The sequence below is a fragment of the Gastrolobium bilobum genome, unplaced genomic scaffold (assembly GCF_033153095.1).
Source record: "Gastrolobium bilobum isolate Gb01-03AN ecotype WA unplaced genomic scaffold, APGP_CSIRO_Gbil_v1 utg6883, whole genome shotgun sequence".
NCBI lineage: Eukaryota > Viridiplantae > Streptophyta > Magnoliopsida > Fabales > Fabaceae > Gastrolobium > Gastrolobium bilobum.
Genome location: NW_026898544.1, coordinates 29,459 through 52,918, shown reverse-complemented (window position 1 = coordinate 52,918; position 23,460 = coordinate 29,459). Strand labels below are relative to the sequence as shown.

Below are 23,460 nucleotides of genomic sequence, written 5' to 3'. Positions count from 1 at the left end.
ACGATACATGTAATTAATGCACGTAATTATAATATCTTATAAGTGACTCAGTCTTTTATTTTTTCAATTTTAAAAGTTCTTTTGACTTAATATACATATATTTCTGTAATTTCAATTTTTATTCTTTAATATATGTGTTTAAAATTATCTCTTAATATATGCGTAGGAGATAAAATTATCTCTTACACTTACATAAAAGTGTATGAGACTCATTTTTTTCTCTTTCTCTTCATATGGTCACACATAGGTTGTACATATTTTTATGTGTGTAGGAAATAATTTTATCTCCTGTGACATAAGAAACATCAACCCTTAATATATATGTGTTTAATGTTTTTGTTTTTACTACATAATTTTTTTCTTCTACACTTATATAAAAATGTGTAGGTCCCACAATAAAGAGAGGAGAGAAAAAAAATTAACAAGATCCATTCATGTTTTATGTAAGTGTGATTGAAAGAATTTATCTGCATCAAATCAAAAGGGAGAGGTTATACTTACTACCTCTTTTTCTTATTATCTCTTAGTACCAAATATTAACCGTTGATTTCTGTCAATCTAAAGGTTATAATTTATTGAAAATTAATAATTAATTAACAAATATAACTCAATAAATTACAACCATTAGATTGACGGAAATCAACGATTAAGATTTAGTAGTAACAGGTAGTAAGAAAAAAGGTAGTAATTATAACTTCTCCCCAAATCAAAAGCATAAATATTTTAAATATATATATATATATATATATATATATATATATATATATATATGTATGTATATATGTATGTATATCAAATTTTATATAAATTTAAATGTTAGGAATATTTACCGATTTATTATTAATTATCAAAAGTAAAGTTATGCACAGAGTAAAAGGCAACAAAATTAGAATATTATTATTTTAATAAATAATTACGTATATATAGCGGTTTCGAAATTATTTACGAATCTATTGTACTCATTCACGCCCAAATTAGGCGTAACCATTTACGCCTAAGTTAGGCGTGAGTCACGACTCCCAAGACATTCACGCCTAATTTAGGCGTGACTCGTCTGGTGTTGACACGTGGCACAAAAAGTCAACTTACGAACCGTAAAACTTTAGAAAGCCATAACTTTTGACTCAGGTATCCAAATCAGGTAATTTTTTTTTTGATTCCATAAAACTTTTCGAGTTCTACGCAATGATACCATATTTGACATATTTTATCTCTCATAAACACAATTCAAATTTGCAATAATATATTATAAGAGTGTTTAAACCCATAAGCCTTCGAGTTCTGAGTTTGTGATTTAATATAAAAAAATAAATAAAAATTTGATTTGTGATTTAAATTAAAAAAATTTTAAAAAGTTATTATTAATAAGGAAAACAAAATAAAGATTTGATTTGTGATTTAGACTCAAAAATCAATTTGAAAAATCTGTATTAATAAAGAAAATAATTAAATAAATATTTTAAATCTCTAAAGAAGAAAGATTTTATTTTGGAAAATCATTCATATGCTATAAGCTACCAACGAATCCAGCCATAAAGACTCAGTCGTTGTTTTGTATCAGAGACGTTTTCAAACTATAGAGTTCAAGATTCGATTTCAGATTTAGTTTTCTTTTCTTATACCCACTAGTCCTTTTTTATTTTTCTTTTGAATGTATTTATTTTTTCTTTCTCTTAGGCATACATAATTTAAATGGCTTTAAAGGAAAAAGTCATAAAACATAAGGATGTAACTTACGACACGGTTCGAAAAAAGTTATATATTTTTAAATTATTTTTTATTATATTTCTGTATCTTACGATTCGATATAATTCACGATATGAAAAATCGGCCAGACGATATATGATACGTATTGCAATTCAATAACCTTGTACACTATTTTTTACTCCAAACAATTGGTAGAAATATACATTTTAATATGACATTAAGTATTCTTATTTATAGATGGACTAATCCACTTTGGTGCCATGTTTATAGTACCATTGTTGCAAATTTGAACTGTGTTTGTGAGAGATAGAATATATCAAATGAGATGTCATATGAGATGTCATGCGTAGATCTCGAAAAATTATGTGGAATAAAAAAAAATTACCTGATTCAGATACCCAAGTCAAAAGTTATGGCCTTATGAACGTTTACGGTTAAACTATTAATTTTTTGTGACACGTGTCAACACCAGACAAGTCATGCCTAAATTAGGCGTGAATGCCTTGTGAGTCCGGCCTAACTTAGACGTGAATGGTTACGTCTAATTTAGACGTAAATGAGTGCACTATATTCATAGTTAGGTTCAAAACAATAACTTATTAATAATTATTTATTAAAAAATAATATTTTAATTTTTTTTGGTCAGAGTAAAATCCTCTTAGTTTAAAAAAAAAAAAAAAAAAACCTCTTAAATAAATAAAAAGAGAGATGGACAGCCACGTGTGACACGGATGAACATGATTGTAATGTGGTAGCGGAGAGAGGGATACTTCATCATTTACTTCCAAAACTGATCTATTTCCTTCTTCTTCTTCTTCTCGGTTCTGTCTTTCTCTGGGTGCGATAAATCCAAAACATTGATTTCTAGGGTTTCCTCTACCATGGACCAGGCCGAATTAACCATCGAACAGGTTCTTTCTGATCCATTTTCTCTGTGCTTGTTGTTCTGTTCTTCGATCTGATTGCAAAATCCCGATTGTGCTCGATTTCGATTTTCGGTTTCTTAGATCTTGTGAATTGTAATGTCGTCGATCTTCGACGTAGATTGAATGTCTCCATTGCATTGACACTGTGTTCATGTTTTCTCGAAGGTTCTGAGGAGGGACATCCCATGGGAGACCTACATGTCCACGAAGCTCATCTCAGGCACAAGCCTTCAGCTCTTAAGGCGTTACGATCACCGATCAGAAAGTCACAGAGCACAGTTGCTCGATGATGTATTTTTTTTAATTACTTTAATTTTAAAATAAATAAGTTATCAATTATATGTTCTCTGTACTTTTGAAGTCGAGCTTGGTTGGAATTTCATTTGAAGTAGATTTAATTTATGATTCCGGAGTTTTCTGTGTGATGGTATTGAAAATACTACTTCGTTGTGTGGCAGGATGGTCCAGCTTATGTTCGCGTGTTTGTTCATGTTTTGCGTGATATCTTTAAAGAAGATACTGTAGAGTATGTTTTGGCACTGATAGATGAAATGCTTGCAGGTAATTTGTGTAAATATGTCTTTTTTATTTCTTGCTTTGTCCGTTATCAGTGGCATAACCTTTAAATTATCCTATTTCGCAGCAAACCCGAAAAGAGCAAGACTGTTTCATGACAGTGCCCTTGCAGACGATAATACTTATGAGCCTTTCTTAAGTTAAGTATTTACTCAAATATGTTTTTGTTTTGCATATTAATTATTAACTTTCTTTGCTTTGAAGATGATAGTAGGTCAGATTTACTGTATTTATTTTTCTATTACACTGCATAATTTCTTTTCCATATTTTATTTAAATTTAAGAACATTTGTTTTAAGTAGAATGTAGTTGTAACCACTAACCATGGCCATTACTTAAGCCAAACTTTTTTAAGAATTTTCTTTTGCAGGGGGTTTACATCTTGCGCCAACCATTGATGACCACATCAGTGTGTAAATGACATTATGTGCTTGTTGGAATATTGTGCTTAATTGGAATTTTGTAGTTTAGTATCGAACCTTTCCCTTTACTTGGAACAGAGACTGAAGTCCATTTTTATTTTTCCCCATGTCTTCATTTTTATTTTCAATTTTTTTTACAACTTGAGGAGAAAAAGCTATATATAATATACCCCACATCAAGATGATGTCATGTGATTGTTATGTATTTGACTATTTTCTTTGTACTTTCAAAAGTTATGAAATACAAATAATAATAATAATATTTTCCATCTTTCAGATTGCTTAGGAACGGAAATTGGTTCGTACAAGAGAAAAGTTGTAAGATCCTTGCTTTAATAGTTAGGTAATACAAACATGAGCCATTCTCACATTTTAATTCAAAAGCTTCTCAGACTTAGATCAATAGCAGGCTGCGTTGTATATAAGTTACCTTTTTAGTCATTGAAAAATTTCACCCTTTTCTGATTATAGTGTCAGGCCAAAAAATCAGAATGGCATTGTTTCAAATGGAGAAGCATCAAATGCGAAGAAACCGCTCACCACTATTGATGATGTTTTGATAGATTTGGTAAAATGGCTTTGTGAACAGGTACGTGATGCAGAAACTTTTCCCTTTTTTCATCCGAATACAGTTCATCAACTGATGATATCTTGGTGTTGTTATTGTAATAATCAATTTGAGATATATAAAGGTCTTTGCTAAATAAAAATGTTTACTTCTGAGAGATAAAGCTAAACATTTTGAGCTTATTATATTAAATATATGCACTAGCTTGTTATATGACGACCAATTATACACTAAGAAGAGTCTTCTGTGATGTGGGTTTACAGAAATATATTGAATTTTATGATAAGATGAATGCTTTTTTGCTTTCTAAATTTGAAAACTATATGAAAATTTAGTTGTGTAGACTGTAGATGACATGAGATGCTGCAAGCGCTTGTTTGTTTAATTGGTCTTACTCCAATCCAATACAGATTTGAGCATGATAAGCTTTAGCGTGCTTTATAGAACCACATAAGTCTTAAGAGCAATTCACAAACATGTTGATGATGCCACAATTTCTTGACATATATGAGAATTTTGTAAGATCTGCTAGCATGGGAGAGCGACACGTTATTTGCTGAATTTGAACAACTACATTATAAATTGTACCACAGAATCACTTAAACCAGATGGTTCAGATATACACTCAGATCTAAGGAGGTTTATGAGATGATGTTTTGCATGAATAAAGAATATGCATGTTAAACCCAAAGATTTGTAGAGACTTAGTCCTGTGTTTGAATTTTTTCTTTCATCTAATTATTATTTATATCTGTAGCTGAAAAAACCTTCTCATCCTAATCGTGGAGTCCCAACTGCTGTAAATTGCCTAGCAACCCTACTTAAGGAACCTGTGGTTAGGTCTTCCTTTGTTCAAGCGGATGGGGTCAAGTTACTTGTGCCATTGATTTCTCCGGCATCAACCCAACAGTCTATTCAGGTAAGTTTGCTGGACTCTACCTCTGAGAATCTTAATAACTAGATTTACTCTCACTTGGCTTATATTAATTCTTCCAAAAGGTACGTGGGTAAGCATGACATACCTAATTAGGCCTGTAATACTTGCTGGAAACCCAATAGCCTGTATTGCATCTGGTAATAGATGGCTAATTTAAACTTGCTTGGTGCATCTGGCCAAATACTATTTTGTTTTTATTCAAGAACAATGACGGAGTGGTATCTGCGGATTCCAGATGTTTTGGCTTCTCAATTGATTTTCAATGAAAACATTGCTGATAAAATTGTGCACTATTCATGGTGCTTGTGTAGTGAATAAAGGAAATTAATGAAGAAATTCCTCTGTAACAGCTTCTTTATGAAACATGTCTCTGCATATGGCTGTTATCCTATTATGAGCCGGCAATTGAATATTTGGCTACTTCAAGGACTCTTCCTCGACTTATTGATGTTGTTAAAAGTTCTACAAAAGAGAAGGTATAGCTGACTTGTTGAGTTCATGTTCATCTCATTTTTTCTTACAAACAAAATGTTGTTCACATTTCTTTGTTCGGGGCAATATTATTGTTAGTTATAGTTGTACGATAGTTGTAAGCTGAATTTGTATTAACTTTTTGGTATATTTTCATCCATGCCATGATAGCAAGTTTATAAGTTTCTTTGGCATAGAAGTTTAATGTTAGCACTGTTGTTTTGCCAATTTTGTCAGGTTGTTAGAGTTGTTGTCTTGACTCTTAAAAACTTGATGTCAAGAGGGACATTGGGTGCTCAGATGGTTGACCTTCAGCTGCCACAAGTTGTTCAGAGTTTAAAAGCGCAAGCATGGAGTGATGAGGTGAAAGAATTAGAAGGATTTATGACTTAACAACGTGGTGGATGTAATTGGATTGCTTAATTGTGATGCTTTGCTAGCTTTGTAGACATCAATGATTCTCGTGCATGTCTGTTATAACAATAACTTGTTGAGAGAGTTTATTGCTACTCAACAGATGACTTATGACTTAACAATGTGGTAGATGTAATTGGAACTTGGATTGCTTAATTGTGATGCTTTGCTAGCTTAGGACACATTAATGATTCTCTTCTTGTCTGCCATGACAATAACTTGTTCTCCTCTCTTGTTTCATCATGCATTTTCCTGCACAAGCATACGCGAACACTCATACAACATTATGTTACTTGAATAAACATAGAGGGATGTTCGTAAAACACCCATTTTTCTTCATTTATGAAGTACCCTTTCTGTTTGCTCCTACTTTTGCTTGAATTTGCACTACTTATGGTAAAACATTATATATCTCTTCTTTGTTCTTCTCCCAATATTGAGATAGTTTATCGCTTTATCTTAAATGACAAAATCAAAATAGTGGGATGTTTTTTAACTTCCGATACTGCGTTTCCTTTTGAAATAATCGATTTCCTGGTGCTTCCCCAACACTTCTATTGATTAGAAAAGTTTGTCATAGGACTTGTTGGAGGCACTGAATTCCCTGGAAGAAGGGCTTAAGGATAACATTAAGAAACTAAGTTCTTTTGAGAAGTACAAGCAAGAAGTTCTCCTTGGCCATCTGGACTGGTCTCCCATGCACAAAGATCCCATATTTTGGCGAGAAAATATAACCAGCTTTGAAGAGAATGATTTCCAGGTATCTGTGCATTATCTCTTCCTTTTGTGCTTCAATTCTTATTTGAGCACACCTGAAACTTTAGGCTGAGAAAAATAAAAAGGTGTAAGTTACATGTATACAATTTTCTTCTTTAACTTTAATGGTTACGAAAATTGGTACCTTTGGGACTCATAATGGGGTTCACCTTGATATAAATGGTTAGTACTGAATACTAACTGGCTGGCTAGATTGCTTTTGTGTTTTCTGATACTTTGTTGTGTAAGTTAGTGTCAACATGGATGGTGTCTTTCGGAGCAGAGATTATGTAATATGATTACAGTAATATGATTATTGAACTGATAGTTGTCTTATCTGACATATTTGGGGCTGGTTTGGATGAGCTTGTAAAAAAAGGATTTTTTATGCCTTGCTTATTTAAGAAGTGTTTTTTTACAAAAACTAAAGCTGTTTAGATTTAAAAAAAATATTTGGTTTTTGAAAAAAATATTTGACTTTTGACTTCTGCTTTTTTAGAAGCTAAATTTTTTAGCTTTCACAAAAAACAGGTTTTAGGCTTTTTTTGTGACTTTTCTTTTTGTTTTTTTAAAGCAAACATCCAAATGGACTTTGTAGTAAAAGTGCCCTTAGCTTTTGGCTAAAAAAATGCCCATCCAAATGGGCCCTTAGTTGGTGCATTGTAAAACAGGATTAATGTAATGAATGTAAACAGTAAATGGACAACTTTATATTTTATGGAGTGTTGTGATTGCAGGATCTCCACACACTTCACTACCTTCACTCTACAGCGGATGAGTTAAAATCTGTTTTATTGCTTTATTTCATTTACATTATTGTTGTGGTGAGTTCTGATAAGGCATTACGGTTCAAACATATCACTTGGTCCAAAATACTCAATAGAATAAAAAATAAATAAAATCTAGTAACATGCCTTTGAAGAACATCCATGGACATGAATAAGAATTGATTGATTGGTTGGTTCTATCTAGCTGTCCTGTTACGTCCATAGTATGTAAGATGATTTTTTTTCATCCTGAAGAAAACAAAAAGACAACGTTAGGTGTTTGTAAAATAGTTTGGTTATTCATCTAAAAGAAGTAAAAATATTTTGCACTCCACTGATTTTGATCAGAAACGTAGTAAATGGATTTAAAAAGATTTTGTTCCTTTGAGGGTGGAACCTACATATGTTAAATTGTCCCTCTTGCTCATGGCCGTAGGGGTGTGCACGGTTCAGTTCGGTTTAGTTTTTTATGCTGAACTGAAACAAACCGGTAAAGTTGTTCAGTTCGGGTCTGAACTGGTTTTAAAAAACCGGTTGGAAAAATGTCTAGTGAGTGGTTCATGTTCATATAGTTTTTTTACACTCCTAGGGGTGGGTTTGTTTCGGTTCTGTATCCCAAATCAGTAAAGTGGTTTGCTCGGCTTTGAAAAATGGTTCAATCCTTGAACCTGTGTGGAGAAAATGGTGCAGTTCTTGAACCTGTTTGGAGAAAATGGTTCGGTTTTTAAACTGGTTCGAAAAAATGTAGTTCTTTTATCAATCCGTTTCATATGGTTTTTTTTCACACACCTACTCATGGTTCCCCATCGGATTAGATTTGCTTACAACAAAACACGAATATTTCTTTGTCCTCAACAATGATATACAGAAAGCATTTTTATAACAAGAATAGATGATTCTGATGGATGAAATGCCATTTGGCAATTGAAGGAAGAAACAAAAAGAAGATAATTATTGTGTAATCTTGTTTTGTACTCTATCCTCTCGCAAACATTCATCTATTATTTACTAATACTATCTTCATCTGTTGCAGATTCTAAGGGTCCTAATAACAATTTTGGACACGTCCAGTGATCCAAGGACTCTTGCTGTTGCTTGCTTTGACCTTTCACAGTTCATCCAGTACCATCCTGCTGGACGGATCATTGTGACAGACCTTAAAGCCAAGGAACGAGTAATGAAACTGATGAATCATGAGAATGCTGAGGTTACCAAAAATGCACTGCTCTGTATCCAACGGCTTTTCTTAGGTTCCAAGTATGCAAGCTTCTTGCAGGCTTAGTTCTATTCCTGTGGAGTGGCCTAGTGTGTGCAATTAATTCCATCAACTTTACATTCTATCTCAGATGGGATCGACTCTCTTGTGTACAAGGCATATTCATTGTTTTAGTGAATAATTTATTGTCTATGGTTATTAATAATTCAGTTTCGTGCGGTAGAAGAAATTTGATATGAGAAATAAGTATCCTTGATATTCTGCTATTGAATAAATCAAGTTCTGTAACTTAATTGTAGGTGTGTTAAATTTGTTAGAAATCATAATTTCTCGTTAATATGAAAATGTAATTCCTTAAGTGTTAGCTCGTTTTAGAAGAGTAATGATTTGAGAGATGAGAAAATTACTGACCTATTTCTTGCTTAGCACAAATTTTTTACTTTACTTTTTAGCAAAATATGTTAGCCTCTTACTAAGATTATGTTTGAATTTCCTGCAAATTTATTCCTTACTTTACTCCTGATATAAGATAGAAATCTTATATCCAACTACCATCTTGCCGATGAAATTCGAAAATAATAAAAATGCGTATGGTAGTTTTATCAAGAGCCCAACTGATAGATAAGGTTCATTTTTATAACTGATATTGCAATTTTTTATTAGCTAATTTAAGAAAGTATTTTGTTTGAGCGGGACATAAGATCTTCAACACCTAGAAGAGCCTCAGTCAAAGTTCATCCTCTGCAAAGTGAATGCAATGCTATATATTCTTTGAATGACATTTCTCCATATATTATCATTTTGTCACATCCCGTGCACCTTTGCTCGTCCAACAAGAAATGACAAGTGAAGCATCATCAACATTGCCAACAGATTAAAAGCTTTTTGAAATTTATTTAAAAAAATTCATTTTTTTTATATATATTTTTATAAGAGTCCTGTCCTACCAATGTCTAGCCACATGTAAACAGTATTAGCAACATACTGTACGAGTGTCATAGTGGAAGCATGTACGATACTCTGTCATATTGGAAGCAAACTACTTAATGAAATGCAAGTTGATGAAATATTGCCTAGTCGAGCCATGATTTTAACACTAGAGCAGATGCATAAGAAAGGATTTCTTAAGGAGACCGAGCAATGAAATAGTCGCGGACACACACGATATTCCATTGACACTAATGAACGTGAAACTGCTCTAAAGATTTTGAGTGATGACCAAACACTGTGTATGTGTGTATCCATAACAAAATTTAATCTTATGCTTTTGTATTCTTGTTATGGAAAAAGACAATGTAGCAGCTGAGTTGGACAAGATGATACCAAGTGGTTACAGCTGGAGGGTAACTGATTTGATTGGAGGAGCAGAAAACAATAACGAGAAGAAGCACTAGAGCTTAGAATCCCTAACCGACTAATGGAGGGATATTTGTAACTTGTGGAAAGAAGTTGGGTATGGTTGATGTATTGTGTGATTCTCTTCCCGAGTGTTTTATTCTTCTTCTTTGTCTATAATTGAGTGATTGTTTGTACGTTTGATCAATTGGTTTAAGGAACCGGTTTCACAAAGAGCTGCACTATCATGGAGGCAATTAGAAGGCTTGTAAGACTTCAAGTTGTTTTGACTGAAATGGTAAGTCCATTGTTTTAAATTGGTGTCTAAAAGATACAAGGGAATTTCTTCATGCGTGAGTTCTAAACACACATTATAAAAAGTGAAAAATTATACCCACAAATCCTACTGTTTGGAATGAGGAGGAGGATGCAAGATTTTCAGTTGGTGCCCTCGTGTTCTAATTGCTATTAGGCTTTCGTGTTGTTAACTTAGACAAGTGCTAGAAACAAATTTATCACAATCTCAAAATTAAAGAATCCTTAGTCAATATGTGATCTCCTGTTTTGATGTCAAATCACACTACGAATTTAAAACTCATATAACCCAAATCAATTTTTGCCCTTGAAAATATTGCGGAGATTTCGAATTAGTGTGGCATTGTGGCCTAGCTAGCTGTCTTCATATATAGATAGAAGTGGTAGGAACGACAACTGGCCGTTTGGCTTTAGAATACTCTCGCAAATGACACATTCTTAGCGGAAAGTTGAAAATAAAATCAAGAAATTCTATTTGTGTGAATGGGACAAATTTTTTGTGCATCAGATATATCTAATTCGATACATTTTTTTTTTCATATTTCAAAAAAATTTCATGATTTTTGAAAAAAAAATTTCTGTCACGTTATAATAGTTTCTTCTTTTAAAAAAAAAATGTATTAAATTGGATACATCTGATATACCAAAGATTTATTCGTGTGTATGATATCACATATGTAGTGACTTTAAATTGCGGGTCCCAGTTACAGTTGCCATTATTAAATTTGTGAAAAAATTATAAGAAATGAGACTAATGCAGCCGCAACCATGTAATTTAATTGTGAAAATCTCTCGATCACTGCAATTTTAGGTTGCGTACCACAGTTTAAAACCATGCATGTTTCCACTGTTTCAAGAAATCATAAAGGAAAAATATGAGAAAAAATGGTTAAAGCTAAAGACAAAAGCCCCAGCTGATTTTATTAATCGAAACTATTTTATTAACAAGTATAGCTCCATATCAACAATGCTGATAGTATAGTATATCTGATAACAAATTTCTTCTGCTCTTTCCCTTGTGCCTTCCATTTGTTCACTTTCACAAACAATGGCTTTCTTCTTCCTTCCCTCTCATACACTATTTCTTGCACTCATGTTCTTTTCAGCCACCCATATCCTAGCACAATTGCCACAGACCAATGGAACAAACTTTTCATGCCCTGTGGATTCACCTCCTTCCTGTGACACGTATGTAGCATATTTTGCTCAGTCTCCAAATTTTTTGAGTCTGATGAACATATCTGATATATTTGACACCAGTCCTCTATCTATTGCAAGTGCCAGTAACATGAAGACCGAATATGATGAGCTTATTCCAGGCCAACTCTTACTGGTACCTGTAACTTGTGGTTGCACTGGAAACCACTCTTTCAGTTTCGCCAATATCTCATATGAGATCAAGCTAGGTGATAGCTACTACTATCTTTCAACCACTTCATATGAGAATCTCACCAATTGGCAAACAGTGAAAGATTTAAACCCCTATCTTGATCCATATAAGTTGCAAATAGGTATGAAAGTAGTGATCCCTTTGTTCTGCAGGTGCCCCTCAAACTACCAGAAAGAGAAAGGGATAGAGTATCAGATTACTTATGTGTGGCAGTCCAATGACAATGTTTCCCATGTAGCTTCCAAGTTTGGTGCATCACAAGTGGACATGATGACTGAAAACAACTTGGGGCAGAACTTCACTGCAGCAACCAACCTTCCTGTTTTAATCCCAGTGACACAGTTTCCATCTCTTTCTCAATCTTATTCTTTAAATGAAAGAAAGAGAAGCAATCATCTTCTGATTATCATTGTCATTGGGACTAGCCTTGGATGCACTCTTCTGATTGCACTTTTAGTACTGGTTTATGTATATTGTCTGAGGATGAAGAAGAGAAGGACTAATCAGAATTGGAGTGTGCCATCTGGGGAGACTGCAGATAAGCTAATTTCTGGAGTTTCAGGCTATGTAAGTAAGCCAACTGTGTATGAAGTTGGTGTGATTATGGAAGCTACCATGAACCTCAATGAACAGTGCAGGATTGGGGATTCAATGTACAAGGCCAAAATGGATGGTTTGGTTTTAGCTGTGAAAAAAGTCAAGGAAGATGTAGCAGAGGAGGTAATGATTCTACAAAAAGTAAATCATGCTAATCTTGTGAAACTAATGGGAGTCTCTTCAGGAAACGATGGAAATTTCTTCCTTGTATATGAATTTGCTGAAAATGGATCTCTTCATAACTGGTTGTTCTCTGAGTCTTCCACTGCTTCAAGCTCAGTGACTTTCCTCACATGGAGTCAGAGGATAAGCATAGCTATTGATGTTGCTATGGGTCTGCAATACATGCATGAACACACACAACCAAGTATAGTCCACAGGGACATCACAACAAGTAATATCCTTCTTGACTCAAACTTTAAGGCCAAGATAGCAAATTTTTCTGTGGCCAGAACTTCAACGAATCCTATGATAACAAAAATAGATGTCTTTGCTTATGGAGTGATTCTGTTGGAGTTACTGACAGGCAAGAGAAACTTAACAAACAATGCAAATGGAGAGGTGGTTATGCTGTGGAAGGACATTAGAGGGATCTTTGATCAACAAGAGAAAAGAGAGGAGAGGCTTAGAAGATGGATGGATCCTAAGCTTGGGGGATTTTATTCTGTTGATGATGCTCTCAGCTTGGCCTCTTTAGCAGTGAATTGCACAGCAGAAAAGTCTTTGTCAAGACCAACCATGGGAGAAGTTGTTCTTAGCCTCTCCCTTCTTACACAACACTCTCCTACAACATTAGAGAGATCATGGAATTATTATGGGTTAGGTGTAGAAGTTACTAGAATAGTTACTCCCGTTGCAGCTCGTTGATTGACTGAAGGCAAATTCAATGTCTCAAGTTCAAAGATGGTGTTTTATTTAGGTCTTTTTTTTTTTTTGGTAACATATTTAGGTCTTTTAGTTAATAAATATCTATGTATATATATACCAGTTTTATTTAGAAAAGTGTTTGAAGTTTCATTTTTCTACCCATATGATTCGTTAAAGCTTGTAGTTAGCGAATCTTCTATACATGTGTACATACAAATTAAGGAGAGAATATGCACTAAAAAAAAAATTAAGGAGAGAAAGATGGTTGGGTTAAATATATATTTTTGCCTCGTGATGCATTAAGGGCATATTACATATATATCGATATAGTATTTGTGGACTCTGTTAATTCAACTGCATACTCAGTAGTCAATAGGGATAAATCGGATCACACTACCTTAATGTTAAAAAAAAAAAAAAGTTACTTGCATTACAAAGGATCGTGAATCGAAAGGGATGTTACCGGTTGTTATCATATCATCGTATTAAGCAGCGCTTAATAAAATTGCGGAACTAACTTTTTCTTTTCATTCAATTATGACGTCATTATTACTAACCAAGTTGATTAATCAATCCTTTCATTTAAAACATCACCTGTATGTAAATTGCAAATAAACAGTTAACTATACTGAATAATCTCATTACATAAATAAGTGAGTATCTAAATCGCGGAGCCACAACACGTAGTCCGGACCATAATCCTGATACATTATACAACTCGAATCTAAATCAACATAGTCAAGTCAATGTGGCATGGACAACCCTCATGCTCACCAAATAAGGCAACAAAGCCCAACATGGTCTCAAATCATATAACAATATAAGACAACAAAACAAAATAATAGCAAGGCATATCAGCACAACATCAAATATCTCAACTCAGCTCCGGCCTCCTGCCGCTCGAGGTCTCAACCCCCGAGGTACCTGAACTTGAAAATGTGCCCCAAACGTGGGGTGAGATCTCTAAGCAGAAATCTCAGTAAGACAAGGGGTCCTCAAGGATCTCTTCACCCCAAGCTCACTTACATGTGCAATATAAGTTCTAAAAGCAGTCAAAACAGTATAAGTTCCAAAATCAGTGCAATGCAGCATAATATCGTGTCATGTGTGTCAATATCCTACTGGCTAGAGAAATGCAGGAATTACATACGTCTATAACCTACAATCAGTGCAAGACGCCTCTTGCACCCACCCACAGAATCACCATATTGTACAACGCCACATACTCAGGCTTACCATCTAGGTGGAACAACACATGCATATCATAAAACACTTGCACATAACAGCTTCATCATTTTAAATAACAATACATGAAAACACATCATGTATATGAACCATTCCCCCATGGGATATGGTGGAACTAATAGTGGCTAAACCGAGGACACAAAAGCTTACCTCTTAAGCAATCTATCCAAGCCAAGTCCACACTAGCTCAAGGTCCACAAACAGCACAATAACAATTTGTTTTAGACCAGTAATCATATCAATATACATACACCAATAGTTCATGACATAACGACAACGTTTCCTTTTACGTTTCATGTCATTAGAATTCTCCCAAAGCCATAAGCCCTTAATCCCTTTGATTATGACTTAGATTAATTATTACAGAGATTCAACATAACCAATCATGGGTCCACAAACCCAAAAATACAGTTATGTATAAACAGAACAGTCTCTGTCTCGAAATTTCCAGAATATCCGGATATTTGTCGGGGCCATATCCAAATATCATATTCGGATATTTCGCGACAGAATGCAGTTCTGCATTTTCGCGAAGATATCACTGATCAAAGGTTCAACTTTTACCATTATTAAACGTCCAAGAATCCATTTTTAGGCATATATAGGTCAGTATACATACAAGTTACTTAACCAACTCATTAACATGCCAAGGCTCAACTTCTAAACAAGGAAAACTCATGACAAGTGATGGTGCTTACCACCCAAGCTCAAAACAGAGACCAAAGTTGCTCTTGGAGCTCACCACTCAGCCTCAAAGTTCAGACTCCAAAGGTGTACGAAAATATGTAGCAAGGTTGGCCCTTTCTCCACAAAGTTCACCACTTGAAACTTCAACAACCAAGGAAAAGGCTCCAACACCACAACCCAAGAACTCAGCCCCCTCACTCTCACTAGACAACAACCAACACTCAGAAATGTTGCACCTTTCCCACTCACAATGATTGTTCACACTCCCCCAAGGTGTTTTGATGAAGAAAAAGAAAGGAAAGGTGGTCACTTGGGCTCCTTTTTGGAGGAGGAAGAGGATGGAAATGTGGCTGCTCAAAGGCTCCAGAAAATGGTGGTCACTTCGGCTCCTTTTTGGAGGAGGAAGAGGATGGAAAGGTGGCTGCTCAAAGGCTCCAGAAAATGCTACGTAGAAATGATAAAATCTGACCTAGAATCATGTGCCAATCCTATTTATAGCCTCATTAAATTTTAATCATACTGTATAAGCACTAATAGCTACGCTTAGCATTTTAATCTCAAACTTTGGATTCTGAACCTAGCCATTTTTCTAAGATTTTTCATATTTTTATTTTATTTTTTGCAGCACTTCGCTGGTACGCGCTTTTACGTAGCCGATATCAGCTATGACGCTAATTCTCATTATTTAGACTTGGAACTTGTTATACCATTCCTAGATATTATTTTAGTCATATATACATACTTTTCATAATTTTTCGGGATACTTCATTGATACGCATTTATACTGCGGAGCAGAACCGGTATCTGCACTTTTCGTCAGAAAAGTGACTTTTAACATTAATAATCACTTACTATAATTATTTAAGCCTTCTCATAATTATTAGGGTCAATTATAGAATTATTTTTTTAATCTCATATTTATTTAATTAAATTTCTAAATTAAGGGTGCTGGTTCTTCACGGTCATTCTTGCAACCATATATATCCCATGGTATGTGGCTACACCAACACACTTTTTGTTCCAACTTCCAAGTCATCACTTATATCAGGAGATGGTATGTGAATGGGATATGACTGGGAAGGAAACAAGGGAGATGATACACTGGTTTTAGGAATTGAAGGTGGACCTTCCAAAAGGATTAAAAGTTTATATTAAATTGATATATTTATGGGTTTTTCATCAAAAGCTATTAGATCAAAGAATCCTTTCATCCATTATCGACCCAAAATATTCCACTGGTTGTCCGAGTTATTGTCATCTCCTGGAACAACTATGTAAAAGAGATACATGTGCTTGAAAAATAAAAAGTAAATTTGTTTTCCTTAATGTATGCTTCTAAAGACATTAATGACTAAGAAATTATTAAATTAAAATTATTTTTAGCATCTAAAAAAATTTAAGCCTTTATTTTTTAAGTAATTAAAACAATTTGATAAAGGATAACACATTTTCTTAAGATGTGTTACACGTATGTAAACAAAATAAATAAATAAAGTAAACAATTATATCTCTTGGTAATAAATGGTGTTTTAATTGATATGACTTCTGTCCCTTTTTTTTTCTTGTAATGTTTATGTCATCTTTTTTTGTGTTTTATATCTTTCCGAAGAAAAATCCTTCTTTTTTAGAAAATCTTTATGGCTAAATTTATGTGTTTTATTGTGGGATTTACATAGATTTATTGATAGAGACATCCTTGATATCAATTCTAATTTGTCAACATTAAAATGGGTTGGCCATATTACGTACCAAACATGTATCTCTAGTACTTATGTAATTAAACAAAAGTACTAAATTAATTATTTGTAGTATGTGATGGTGGGGCAAACTTATATATCTTGAACTTGCACAACAATAGAGATACATAAAAACTACATAGTAATAATCTTATTTTATTTTTTTAACACAATGGGGGCATGAGTCCCCAACAACCCAGGTCCGTCCGTGAACCAAACTTCCCAATGTATGCTAAAATCATTTAAAACGTACAATACTCATTACTTTGTTCTCAATCTATAAATACTGGAGTTTCAATAGATTAGATTTAAATCCCATGCATACTCCTGCTGGTTATGTCAGTCTTGCTTCAATCTCATGTATTTTGTAACTCAACATACAGAGGTTTTACTGCATCGTAACACGCCCGATGAGATTGTCAATGATCTCACCAATTTGGCATCAGCAACTTCAAACTTCTGTTCAGTGCTATAATTCGGCTTTTTTACCTGTCCACCTTTTGTTTCCATGAAGGATGCTCCGTTTTCAAAAGCGTCCCTCACTGAAAAAAATTCCCATGTGTCTCCAACTCCATTACTGCTTTTTCTCCATGTCACCTGCACCCGTTATACAATTAATATAGCATACTCCCACCCATTCTATATACACAAATACCTCTACTTTTAAAGCCACTAGAATTGGATCAATCATGAAAGACGCGAGGGGTATGAAGTACCTCTTCCTTACTATTATTATACGAGGAGGGTTATATTGACAAACATTCTGTTTTATAAATTTACAAATTACATTATGTTTTATCGGTAAGACTTCACTCAAGAATGTCTTATCAATAAGATATAGTGTAATTTGTAAGAGTTTGTAAACAAAAAATTTATAAATATAATATTTCTCTTATTATATATAAAAATAAAACAATAAACTTTCATGATTTTTCCTTATTTGAGTGAATGCATCTTGTCAATCCTTTATTTATTTACATGAGGAAGGATAAGAAATTTTACTTCTCATCTCAACCGTTGATCTCCATGTATCTTAGGAGTGTAATTTATTGAATTATACTCATCAATTAATTATTAAATCAATAAATTATAAATGTCATATATACATACGAAAATTAATTGTTGAAATTATATATAAAACAGAGGAAGTAATTGATTACCTCCTTATTCCCTGTGGTTGGTGCTATGAAAAGGTTCGCTTGGCTTTTGAGGCTAGGTTCCTTGCTTCCACCTATGGCATATTGCACCCATCCCATGTAAAGATTGTTCGCAACATGAGCATACCCATGACGGATTCTGCAACGTTTTTTATTAATAAGACAATACCTTAATTAAACGTATGTATTTGTTAACTACTTAAGTATATGCAATTGGGGGTTAATTGAGCAATTGATTACGTACCTTGGCATGCGCTGGTGGCAATCAGGTCCAAAATAGTTGTACACAACAGTGACCTTCATGTTTTTGTCTCTCACGTACCCATCATCATGCCCGAGAAGCATAACCTTGTTTTGCTCCCTGAACCAGTTGTTGGAGACTGTCACATCAGTGGAACCACGTGTGACATCAAGAAGACCATCTTGGCAATCAGAAAGCGTGTTATGATCAATCCAAATCTTTGAAGCCGTGACCAATCTTATTGCATCTCCATCTACCTGACCCAAAGGAATTACCTTTCCATTAGGATCCATCACCATTCCAGGAGCTTGAGGTCTGCAGTGATGAATCCTAATCCCATGGATGATTATGTTGCTTGCCTAATAACAAATAAGCATGCAGTTGTGAATAAGTTATAAGTAACCCTCTCAAGTTTAAGCTGTGAAGTGAAGGTTTATTGATGGTTTTTAAATTATATTTTTCTAATATAACCTTTTATATAAGATTTTTTTTTTTTTGGAAATATTTCAATCGATTCATCGCTTCGCGACTAGTCCAATTCGGAGCGGGTCCAGGATTAAGGCTTTAAACCCCTTCTAAAGGTGATATTGGGGAGGATCGAACACATGTTCTTACTCCCACATGCTCAGCTCCCATGCGCCAACTGAGCTCCCACCATTTGGTTATATAAGATTCTTTTGATCTTGAAGCGTGAATATTGTACATGCCATTTCTTTTTTTAATTCCACTCATGATCTTGTGATCACGTATACTTTAATACCATATATATAAATCAATAATCATCGATCATCTCCAGTATTATCTTTGAAAGGAATTTAAAGACTTAATTCTGAACCCGTCCCAAAACAATTGTCTCCTGTAGAGAAAGATACCTATGGTTTATACTAAAAACAAAAGCAACTTACAAAAAAAAAAAAAAAAAAAAAAACCCCCAATCATCTCACCCAAAAATTTAAGATGAGAGTGAAGAGCCAATAAATAATTTTTATATTATATCTCTCATGCAAGGAAATGTTATAAATCAATTATCTCAAAAGCAAAGTTTAGAAGTTAATTGGAGGACGACGCATAATTGATTTTATGTTATAACATATATACTTTTACGTATGAATTATAATTTGGGTCCTCTCACAAGTTTTTTTTTTTTTTTTTCGATTGAAGCGTAGATAATATAATTTTTTTCACACGGGTGGCGACACTAATCAAAATTTAAATTACTTTGATCATAGACGTTGTATATTATGTGATGACCCAACTATATTAAAATATTAAACTGTCACGTGAAGATATAAAAATGAATAATTTTATATTATATATATTTTAAAAAAATTAGAAGGGAAAAAAATTATAATGTTAACTGTACTAGATTAATTAATTGGAGTTGATGATTACCTTATAAATCATCAAGCATGCATTGTTAGCAATGTGAACGTCGACGCCTCGACCATCAATGGTGGTGAAACTGCTAATGAGGAGGGGTCTCTCGAGCCTAATTTGCATGTCTCTTTGGAATGTGATCCACACTTTACCATGAATCCTAGAAGCTCCATATCTCAAGGTGCCAGGTTTGGGGTTTATTGGGTCGTCACTAGGATCAGTAACTTCATAATAGATGAGGTCCTTTCCTATGTTGTTTGTCATTTTCCCTGCATAGCCCACCGAGCATGTGGCAAGCTGTGTCCGATTTTTCCTCCATTCAGGATCCAATCTCCAGCATTGATCAATAACATTCATTTTCAAGCCTTGTGCTTTCTTGGATTGCTTGGTGGAACTAACATTTGGAATGAATAACATGACAATCGCAAGAGCTAAAACAGAGCACCAAAGGGTGGAATTGATGACTTGATAAGCCATGATTCAATATGCTTGTTATTATTAAATTAAATTCTCAATAACTAGTTGAGTTATTGAGAAGAGAGAGATAGCAAGGAAGGAAGATGTTTGCTGGTTTTTATTGGAGTAGGGGTGTGAGTAAGTGGTTGTAGAGGTTAAAGTGGTTAGTGATTGCTTGGGACTTAATAAAATGTTTGTTAATGTTGTTATGTGGAGCTATGGCCAAGGGAGTGTCTCATGGAAAAGGGAAACTAAGAATAGAAAGGAGGAGGTTAATTAAGCTAGTATTGAATCCTTACTTCAAATTGAGTATAACAATTAGCTAAATTTGCGCAATAGCTAAAGATGGCAAATCGGGTATAGATACCAATGTTTTATTCGAACTTAAGGATTACCTATAACTTCCGCATGCATCAAACTATTTGTTATATTTGTAAGGACGATATTCGTCCGTTACTACTATATAACAGAGAGGAAATGAAGACAATTTTATTGCGAAATCTCACATAAATTCAACATGAATGTATTTATTTTAAAGGCGCATTTTTATTTTTATTTTTTGATAAACAACAAATAATTTCTTTGGGAAACAATTATGTTCAGAGCCGGGTCCAGAATTAAGATTTAAATCTCTCCCAAAAATATTATATTTGAAGGTGGATTTTTAAACCCTTCATGACACTATCGTAAAATAGAATTAGTAAGACATAGCTTCTTTTTTTATTTTTATTTTTACTTTTTTTTATACATACTTTTTTTTTAAGAATAAACTAATTTGTGTCAGTAATAAATTTAACGGGATATTTTATTTTATTTTATTTATTTTTTATCTTATGTTTCAATTCAATAATATAATTTTTTTTTATAGCCAATAATATAATTTTTAATTTAGTGATTTATCTATACTTATTATTTTATATTTTGAATATTCCTATTATAAAAACACAGATTGTTCAAAATAAAACATAATATATATATATATGGAGAGGGTTCTTTTGACTCCAGAGTAAGATTTTTAAGTCTTACTCCTTATCTTAGCCGTTAATAGATGGAAATCAACGGTTGTCATTTGTAATGTAATTAATAATTAATTAATTATATAACTTCATAAACTATAACCATTAGATGGACAGAAATCAAGGGCTGAGATGAGGAGTAAGACTTATAAGTCTTACTCAGGAGTCAAATGATCTCTCTCCTATATATATATATATATATATCAGAAAAATATTTCTACAGTTAATGCAGATAAGTTATCTGCATTTATTTTCAAAACGACGTCGTTTTGGGATTGAAAGATTAGAAAATTATAATTATAATTATAAAGACTTTAATAATCCTAAAATAAATTAAAATTACAAAGATACCATAATTTTCGCCCCAAAACGACGGCGTATTAGGCTTACTGCAGATAACTTATCTGCAGTAACTACAGAAAAAGCGAACCCTACACACACACACACACACACACACACACACACACACACACACACACACACACACACACACACACACATATATAGGGTTTGGTGATTGTTATTTTAAATGACATAAAGTTATGTCATTTTAAGAGAGAGATAGACACAATGAATGAAAACCATGGGAGAGAAAGTAGTCTCTCTCTTAAAATGACCTAACTTTATGTCATTTAAAATGACAAATATTTTTCCCATATATATATATATATATATATATTAAATAAATAAAAGAGTAAATACCTTTTTTCGTCCCTGAAAATTTTCACGAAGCCCAATTTGGTCCCCAACAATAAAAAAGGCTCATTTTGGTCCTTAATTTTGGAAAATTAGTGCTACGTTTGTCCTTCTGTTAGTTGGCATCAAACGGCTCAACTAACGGAGCACACATGGAACGTTAGTTTGCTGAGTCACTAACCTCACAAGCCACGTTGGATGAATAAACGACGTCGTTGTGTATATGCGAAGGTCAACAGCTGAAAGATAGAAGCGGACGACGTCGTTTCTTTACAGGAGACTTCTTTAACCTTGGTGTTAACTTAGTTGACACACTCAGACAACAAGTAACTTCTCCATATCCACCCTTTCCTCTGCTCGTGAGCTACGTTTCTGGTGAAGGTTGTGAGGAACGGTGGTTTGTTGGTGCACGTCTCGTCTGCATTTGCAACGATTCGGAAGTAGTGTGGTTATTTGGTCAACATCGTTAAAACGGTGGTGAGTGTGGTCACATTCGAATAAGGTACGTGGAAGAAGTCATTTGTTTATTATCTGTGGTCCCCGTACTCTTTTTCGTCATTGTTTTTTGTTTAATGTGGTCCCCCATTTTCGGTACTGGTAAAGAGATTGTTAGGGTTTTATTTTGTGGTCCCCTTTGGTGTTTTATATTTGGAACTTGTTGCATGTGGTCCCATTTTCGTTTTTTAAATTGCTATGTGTAGTGTTTAGTGGACCCAATTTTTTAGCAATCGAGCCATTTAAAAAATGTCTAAGTGGTTGTCCCTTATATGTGGCAGTATTATTGTAATACTGATAATACATGGTTGGTTATATGATACTGTAAAATAATATTATGGTAGTGTAAAAAATGTTTGAGTTCTGTTTTCTATGCAGATGGATGAGTATATAGTCATAAGATATCATCATGGGGGTGTGTTGGTTAGGAATGATGAAGGGAAGCTGACTTATGTAAATGGGAGGGTGGATGATTTACCTGAGATGGATGCAGACTATGTCAACTTTCGTGACCTTGAAACTCTGTTCAAGGGGTTTGGCTATAAAAAATGTAGACAGATATGGTGGCTTAAGCCTACTGAGAGTGATTTAGAGGTTGGGCTATGTCTTCCTGAAAAGGACTCAGACGTTTTGGAAATGGTTAAGGCTGCATTAGGTAATGGGAACAAAATAGAAATTTATTTCAAAGATTGCATTGCAGTTCTTGACATTTTGGCTGGACCTGCAGAAGGGAGTGATGGGTCTGTACCTCAAAGTGCTGATGAGGAGGGGGTGTTAGGTGATTCAGTTGGCAGTTCATATGACTTCCATATGACTACTGCTGATGAATATGAAGTAGAGAGGGCAATGGACTGTCAAGTGATTCATATGACAGTGTAGAAGATGAGCCATATAAGCCTCCTCCACTGGGTTTTGATGACGAAACAGAGGATGAACTGGATGAAGAGGATGAGCCACTTATTTCATTAAAAAAAAGGGTGAAAGGAAAAAAAAAAAGGCAATTAACCAAGATGACAGGGAAGAAAACTTGGCAGAGGATGAGCAGAATATGTTATTTGAAGAGCAGGGCTATGGTTACAATTCTGAAGAG

At 34.0% G+C, this 23,460-nt stretch overlaps 3 protein-coding genes across 3 annotated transcripts; 2 read left to right on the top strand and 1 right to left on the bottom strand.

Moving 5' to 3' along the window:
* Nucleotides 1-2,459: 2,459 nt before the first annotated feature.
* On the top strand, nt 2,460-9,111 carry LOC133317313 (V-type proton ATPase subunit H). The gene is made up of 11 exons (XM_061519173.1): nt 2,460-2,618; nt 2,799-2,924; nt 3,092-3,194; nt 3,277-3,347; nt 3,907-3,974; nt 4,103-4,220; nt 4,957-5,118; nt 5,487-5,612; nt 5,845-5,970; nt 6,602-6,781; nt 8,578-9,111. Exons 1-11 carry the CDS (start codon nt 2,589-2,591, stop codon nt 8,824-8,826), a joined length of 1,359 nt encoding a protein of 452 aa, XP_061375157.1. The 5' UTR covers nt 2,460-2,588; the 3' UTR covers nt 8,827-9,111.
* Nucleotides 9,112-11,458: 2,347 nt separating this feature from the next.
* LOC133317317 (serine/threonine receptor-like kinase NFP) lies at nt 11,459-13,264 on the top strand. The gene has a single exon (XM_061519178.1). The coding sequence runs from the start codon at nt 11,459-11,461 to the stop codon at nt 13,262-13,264; it is 1,806 nt and encodes a 601-aa protein (XP_061375162.1).
* A 4,040-nt stretch (nt 13,265-17,304) lies between these two features.
* LOC133317312 (probable pectate lyase 16) lies at nt 17,305-20,181 on the bottom strand. Its single transcript, XM_061519172.1, has 4 exons — nt 19,723-20,181; nt 18,334-18,689; nt 18,093-18,228; nt 17,305-17,529 (listed from the first exon to the last, which is right to left on the bottom strand). Exons 1-4 carry the CDS (start codon nt 20,122-20,124, stop codon nt 17,305-17,307), a joined length of 1,119 nt encoding a protein of 372 aa, XP_061375156.1. The 5' UTR covers nt 20,125-20,181.
* Nucleotides 20,182-23,460: the final 3,279 nt, after the last annotated feature.